General features: G+C 42.4%; 1 protein-coding gene across 1 annotated transcript; it reads left to right on the top strand.

The window, feature by feature from the left end:
- Positions 1-560: 560 nt before the first annotated feature.
- LOC104499568 (uncharacterized protein KIAA0355-like) lies at positions 561-7,197 on the top strand (the record flags this gene model as incomplete). Its single annotated transcript, XM_010143091.1, has 6 exons — positions 561-686; positions 1,182-2,170; positions 3,261-3,426; positions 4,282-4,416; positions 6,252-6,330; positions 6,877-7,197. Coding segments are annotated over 6 exons (1,816 nt in total), but the record flags the coding sequence as incomplete, so codon positions are not given.
- Positions 7,198-7,578: the final 381 nt, after the last annotated feature.

The following is a 7,578-nucleotide window of genomic DNA, read 5'->3' as shown; positions in this document are numbered from 1 at the left end:
CGGGGCTCGCTGAGCACTGCACAAGTGTGCCAGTGCTTAGATGTAAGTTATCCTGATTTCACCTCAAATTCAGTCCTAAACCTGTGCTGTTAATGGGGAGAATTCACTAATCCTCCATCTTCACAGGTCAGGTATGCCGAATCCTTTTCCACATCGAGTCTGTCAGGCTGGGGGTTCTTAGCGCCGGACTCCAGAGTGCACCCATGCGCTACTGTTTTGTCAGGCTCGTTGAGTGGCTCTTGCCGCTTTCCAGAAATGGGCTTTGTGTATTTCTTATTTATTTCTGAACTCTGTGCCTAAATTATGCCTGCTCAGCTAAAGAGCTAAAAAAACCCCCCATGATTTTAAAATAAATTATATAACTTAATTTCACAGTTAGATTATTTGTATATTCAACAGTAGAGAGAAACTGGAGCTGCAGGCATAGTCAGTAGGGAAGCCTCGGGCATTCATGTTATGCTGCCTTTGCTAGTTGCACCTCTGTAGGAGCAGAAGTAGTGCATCAATTTTATAGTGTAAAATATATTCAATTTATTTTTAAGTAAACTTTATCATTACAGGTGTCTGAAAGAAGATCCAGCAACAATGTCTCTGCTACAGAGGAGTCTGGATCCAGAGAAGACTTTGGGACTAGTGGATGTGCTCTATACTGCTGTGTTTGACATACACAGGTGGAAGGAAGGAAGGTACATCTCCTCTTGAGCCTCATGTTCTACTTCCCAGGTGTAAGCAAGGCCAGCGTTGTTGAAATATCCGTACTGAGGAATTTGATGGTACTGGGGGAAAGCAGCAGTCAAACTGGTGATCGAAGTCAAACTGGTAACCCACACAGGTACCTTGTGGGTACATACACAGGCGCAGCTGTCTTTTTAAAACCAACCAGCAGCTTATCCAAGTGTACAAAAGTACTTGTTTTTTCTTTCACAAAAATACTTGATCTATTTAAATTGGCCTCCATTTAGGTCTGGAAGCACAATAAAATTCTTTAAGGAATGGGAAGTAGTTAATGCTATTGCAAAGACTAGTAATAGTTTGCACTGCTACCATAAGAAGTAGCTGATGAACTTGGCAATCTTTGGTTTTGTTTCTTTAACTAGCTATTGCCCAAATCACATTTTCCTCCAAAGTACAAACACAATGATATATCCGGTGGTTTGATGCACGTGTTTTTGTTGACGCAGGGAACAAGCTTTGCCTTGTATTCAGATCCAGCTACAGCGTGAAATCTCAGACTTTGGGAATCAAGTTGACATGCCATCTGGAAATGGAAGCAAATCTTCAGGTGGTCTACAAAAGACATTCTCAAAACTGACTTCGAGGTTTACAAAAAAAACTTCTTGCACCAGTACAAGTAATCCAGGAAGTTATTCAATCCCCAATACACCTTCCAAAAATGTCTTCATAAGTTCCAACTCAGAGGAGAAAGCGAAAATGCCCACCAACATAGACGCACGGTTACAGAGCATTTTGAACATTGGTAATTTTCCTAGGACGGCAGATCCACTGCAGGCAATTCAGAGCACAAATAATCAGCTAGTGAATGGGCTCCTAGTTGAAAGACGGGACAATTTCTTCAAACCGGATGACGGCAAAGATGGCAAAGGTATGAATTTACCAACTGACCAAGAAATGCAGGACGTTATAGATTTCTTGTCTGGTTTTAACATGGGCAAATCCCAGCAGACTTCTCCGACAGTGAAAAGAAGAAACTCTGTTGCATCCTCTGCGACAACAGAACAAAAATCAGGGACAGTGCAACAGCAGCCGCAATCTGTCTCTCACACATCACTGCATCCTTCTCAGCAAGGCTTGTCGCAGCAGCAGCAGTCACAAAAGCAGCAGCAGCAAATGCAGTATTACCAACACTTGCTTCAGCCGATTGGACCACAGCAACGTGTACCTGCCAAGTGGCTGACTAACTCTCCACAGCAGCCAGCCCAAGCTGTTGGAGCTGGATTGTCTCACATAAACCAATGGAACAATCCTGGGTTTACAGATTTAAGCTCTGATTTGTACAGCTTGGGGCTTGTAAGCAGCTATATGGACAATATGATGTCAGAGATGTTAGGACAGAAACCACAAGGACCTAGAAACAACACATGGCCAAATCGTGACCAAACTGATGGTGTGTTTGGGATGTTGGGAGAAATCCTGCCTTTTGACCCTGCAGGTGCGTGTCTTTTCCTTTCTTATGTTTTTATAAGAGGCATTTTACAAAGAATACTGTTAAACGTTGGTAGCAATAACTGTCATTTCCAGTGCTGTCCACCTTCCAAAGGCAAGCAGGTATTTACACGTTTGCCTTTTTTCCTTTTCAACAGAAGGTGAACTATCGTACAAACAACTTGTATTAATAAATAAGAATGGGAGCAAATCCCTTGTTTCTTGTCCCAGCTGTAGCTCTGACCTTTCCTGCATGGACCATATCAAGAGATACTTATGAGATGATGTTCCTTCTATTGTTAAATTTGTAAAATGGTTTAAAACCAAACTCTTGAACTTAGGTATTTCTACCTCTCCCCAAAATCATCCTTCCCGCTCTTTACCAGTCCTGCAGTCTGGAGATACTGCCGGATTGCATCTTTCCTAGAGCCCTGCATTTCCCCACCATTCCTATAGAGTTACATGGGAGTCATACTGGTTCCTGCTCTAGAGCTGTGACTGCAGTGAAAAGCTTGGATGCCGAAGGATTAGAGACTGTAGAGCAAGTGCCATGTGATTTGCCAGATGTTTGACCCACCAATAAATAGTAAATGTGGAGGGATTATTGTCAAAGATGACGGGAGATAGTTTTATAGCCATAAGCAAATAGCTAAAGACTATGACATTGTCTGTAGAGGCTGCGAGGAGATTAACGAATCCTTCTCTTAATGGTACTAAGAGCAGCTTACAAATCTTACCTCGTGAATGTGATTTCTGTTGGCCTGGAACATAGGTACCGAGACTGTACTAAGCGTTCATGCGATCTGCCAGAATCCACCTTTCAGTGGATAGACATGATCATAGTGACAAATACTACTTCCCTGATGGCATGCAAGGGGCAAGCGTACTTCCATGTGAGCATAATCATCCCCCAAGTATGGATGGCACCTATCTACTTTTAAGAAACATCTCCCATTCGGTGGTCTTCACTGCTCCATGAGCAGGTATCAGCTATTGTCTGGCATTTATTATCAATCAGTGAGGGATTAAATGAGGGGGATAATTGCAGTAGAAAGAGCTGAATGTCAGCAACTGACTTCTTGGTGTCTTTTATTCAGTTGGCTCTGATCCAGAATTTGCCCGCTATGTTGCTGGGGTCAACCAGGCTATGCAACAAAAAAGGCAAGCACAGCACGTCCGTCGTCCCAGCAACACACGTAGCAACTGGCCTCTTGCTGATGATCCTCATAAAACCTGGCCCTTTCCTGAGTATTTCACAGAAGGGTAAGTGATTGGACACACTACATATTTCTGTTGTCTATTGTACGCTCAGACTTGGTGGAATGTGGGAATACTGGGTGTTTTTTACAATAGCTGCTGCGTCTGTGAAAGCTGCACTTCAGAGTGAGAAATCTGAGCCCTTCCTGCTTTGCTGATATGGAAGCACTGACATTTGTTCGATGACTTTTTTTAGAGTGGAATGTATAACTGCCTTGGACTCGGAGGGAATAAGGAATTTATAGCACACATACATTCAGAGTGGTTTTCTTTCAGTATTTGGAAAACCTTTAAGACCTAGTTTTGATGAGAAGTGATGCTGTTGAAGTTGCAGCGCCTGACTGTATTCAGCTTCACAGATTTGAGCCACTTAGACTCCTACTATAAGGCAGGTACCTTACAGCACGTATCTTAGTAGTTCTTAATCTCTTCCAAATCATAACCATTTATTACAACAGAAGTGTTTTAAGATCCTCTGTCCATTTGTCCATGATGTAATAGCTGTGACCCTCAAGCGTAAAACCAGTAGGACAAGTATGTGTTCTAGCTTGCTTTTGCAATGAAGTCATCAAGTGCCTAGTGATTCCAAAATGAAGCATCAATTGTTTCTCCTTTCCGATCAAGAAAGGCTCTTCTAATTTGTATAATTGTTCTAGTAAAATATGTATAAAGTGACTAAGTTGATGTGATCACTCTGAAATGAGCGACAGTATTTGTATTACTGGTCCATTTTACAAAGTATTGAAACTTCTTTGTGCTCTGAGGTATCACCTGTGACAAAGATGCAGCGTAACTAGCTAGTGTGTACGGTCTGGACCTGGCACTGAACACAAGGACTAACACAACTTTTTGTTGTTACAGTGATGTGACAAATAGCTGGTCTGGTACTCAAGGAGACTCTGCCAGCTCAAGTGATGAGACCTCCTCAGCCAATGGGGACAGTTTGTTCTCCATGTTCTCAGGGCCAGACCTGGTTGCTGCTGTAAAGCAGAGAAGGTGAGCAAAACGAACAGAAGTACATACCTCCTGCATCGTACGATTTGTCTTTTTTTGATAATTTGAGTAGCCACACAAAGGAAATTCCTGCTAACTGGACGAAGTTATACAGACAGCAGTGTTTGTCCCACGCTGATGATAGGGATCAGTGTACAGTGTAGCTGACTTAAATGCTAGGGATTCCCAAAACGAGCTGCATTAGTAGCTGTCTCCTCACACAAACTACCATCTGTGCGAATAGCCAGCTGTTAGCTGAAATTCAGTATGTCTAGGAAAGATGTGATGCTTTCCCTCTGCCAAGATAATCTATCTTGGATGATACTTTTTGCTAAAATACTGAGCCATTAAGATCATCTTTGAATTGTTTTTTCTAAACCACGTACCCCAGGGCAGCTTTGTCGCCGCTCCTAACGCTGTGCATTTTGATGCCAGCAAGTTCCTATTTGCTGGCTTCTCCTGAAACTTTGTGGCACTCAAGAAATTCTGCTGATAATGTTGTGGAGACTTTTGTCTCGCCTTACCTACAACTGCTGTTTTAGTAGTTGTAAATATATGCTTATTTAGTCCTTTGTTTCTGAAGAGGAGGCTTAACTGCATTCATAAATAAGCTTAGGAACTTAAACTAAGCCAAGATTTTCAACTATGAGCGAGATTGTGTCTGCTTTTTGGTGATGGGAAGACGTCACGGATGTACGGATGTTTCCTAGAGATTATACTTGGATAGCTATTTGTATGTCCGTTGTCAGAAAAGAAATATACTGGAGTTGGGAATAATGAGACTAAGGCAAGCAGGTTGAAAGGAATCAATCAAATGAGGAGCTGTTTTCTGAGCCTTTACAGTTAGCGAGACTTTGTATAGAGGGGAAGGAACTGAGCTTCAGTACGCGCTGAAGTGAATTAATGGAAGAGTGCTGTCTAATAAGCAGTCGCAGAACAAGTAGTAATTGTTTGTGTTTTTTAAAAAAGCAGGGAAGTAAATCACAGTAAGCATATACGGTGTGGATTAATCTGCCAGGCCACCAGGTCTCTAAAGATTGAGTGATCATGGAACAATTCAGGGAGCAAAAGAACAACAAAAGCCTGTGCTTTATGTAGGGCACTGATGAAAAGAGCAGAAGGACGTATCTAAAGCACATGCTTCACTGAACAAAAACTTAGCCGAAGTAACAGTACTACGGACTTACGGTACCTTTAGGAAGAAAACGCTCTAGAAGTGAGGGCCTGTCAAAATTCCACAGCTAGAACCACACAGTAGGAGCAGGCAAAAGGGCGAAGTGTTTGAAGACTGACCTGCTTACCTGATGATCACAGCACGGAGATTTATTTTTTTAATGTAAGGGTGAAAGGATAAAAAACTCTTCAGAATGTGCATATGGTCAAGGACTTCCATTAGTATTAGGTCACAAATTTAAACCAAAGGTATAACATGTCTGTAAGGTTATTTCAGACAAGATACTTAAAAAACCCAAAGAAATAAGAAATCCAAACCATAAATGGGAGCAGGCAACCGAAGAAAAAGGCAATTTCTGGCAATTTCGTTCAAAATGGGCAAAAGATTAGCCATTCTTCCTTTCACCTCTACAAAAACGTGTGCATGTTGCCGAAGCTGTAGCTCAAGGAACGATGGCACTGTCAAGCCTCTAACTGTGTTCAGGAAGGAATTTCTGTCTGCATTGCTTCTGCTACCTCCACTGAGCAAAACTACGTGCAGTGACGAGCTGTCAGTGCACAGTGTAGGCTGTCAAGTACGACGGACTGAAACTACAGAACGGTCTATGCCAGTGGAAGATCAGTGTGGTGCCTTTCTTCTTAAATGTCACTCTCTCTTTGGGCAGAAAACAGAGTAGTGGCGAACAGGAACCCAGTACACTACCATCACCACCTCTTCTTTCTGCCGCGGATGACCGTAATCAGGTGAGCAGAAAATGGCTTTCCCCAGTCATTTTTACTGTTTGCGTTCTGAGGTGGTTTACCCTAGGAAACACCTAGAATAGCATCTGTATCTCCAGATTGCTTACCTCAGCTAAACCCCAAACCATCTGCATTCAAGCAGTACGACATCGTTTTATCAAACTTACCAAGTTTAAATATTAAAATTGGAAATCACGTAATTTCTGCTACAAGGGAAAAAGATATCACAAAGATTTCCAGTTAAGCTAAGAGATGACACTCAGTTTTAGTTGTCTATGAAAACTGAAGTATCACCAGATTTATTACTGGTCTTGTTAGGAGTTTTGACTTGGAACAGGGCTGCTACGTGCCAAGCACATGTGCTGAAGTGTAACTGAAAAGGTTTTTCAATAGGCAGATGCTTGCAGACATGACAGTGCCACAGATACATGTGCATTCATTTTGCTTTCAAACATAAATTAACGTTCTGAAAACGTCTTACGGAGGGGTAGGTATTGTCTCAAAAAAAAGTGTTTTGATATTAAAACAAAACTGATTTTGTTTTCTCAGGACAATAAAACCAAAACTTGGCCTCCAAAGGCTCCCTGGCAGCATACGGCCTCTGTCACAAACACGCTACCCAGTCAGAGCGCGTCTCTGTATCCCATGAGCAGCCCTGTCAGCCAGTGGAGCGACACGATGCAGATCCTCCAGTCACCCATGTGGGCCGCAGCCAGCGACTGCGCTCCAGCCGCAGGGATCTCCTCGAACTTTGCCTACGCGCAGCAGCAGCAATCGCCACAGGCTCCGCAGCACAAACAGATGAATAAGGGCTTCAAATCCTTCCCAGTCAAGCACGAACGCAGACCATCTTACCTGCATCAGTACTGAGCCACGTACTGGAAAATGCAGCACAGGGCCAAGGTGAATGACACGTACTCTGTGTCACAGCTGTGTACTGGCGCTATCCTGTTTCTCTCATTAAAGCTGGAACTGAGGGGGTCTGAGCGAGGGGTAGAAACTCTTGAATTCTGACTTACAGTGCTGAGCAAATATGGCCAATATGTATGTTTGATATACGTGAGACAGCCCAAAACTGTGATGTAGAAATGCTCTTAAAAATGTGTATATTGCCTTTACTTCCAAAACCTTTTTTTTTTAAAGAACTGCTGAAGGACTACCATACAAAAAACACTGTATTTTATAGCTATTTTTCATATAGATTTATAGTTAAAACATCTTATTGAAACACATTGAATATGTTGAAGCAAA

The sequence above is a fragment of the Buceros rhinoceros genome, unplaced genomic scaffold (genome assembly GCF_000710305.1).
Source record: "Buceros rhinoceros silvestris isolate BGI_N320 unplaced genomic scaffold, ASM71030v1 scaffold47279, whole genome shotgun sequence".
NCBI classification, from domain to species: domain Eukaryota; kingdom Metazoa; phylum Chordata; class Aves; order Bucerotiformes; family Bucerotidae; genus Buceros; species Buceros rhinoceros.
Note: the sequence above shows the minus strand (reverse complement) of the source record. Positions and strands in the feature narration are given on the sequence as shown.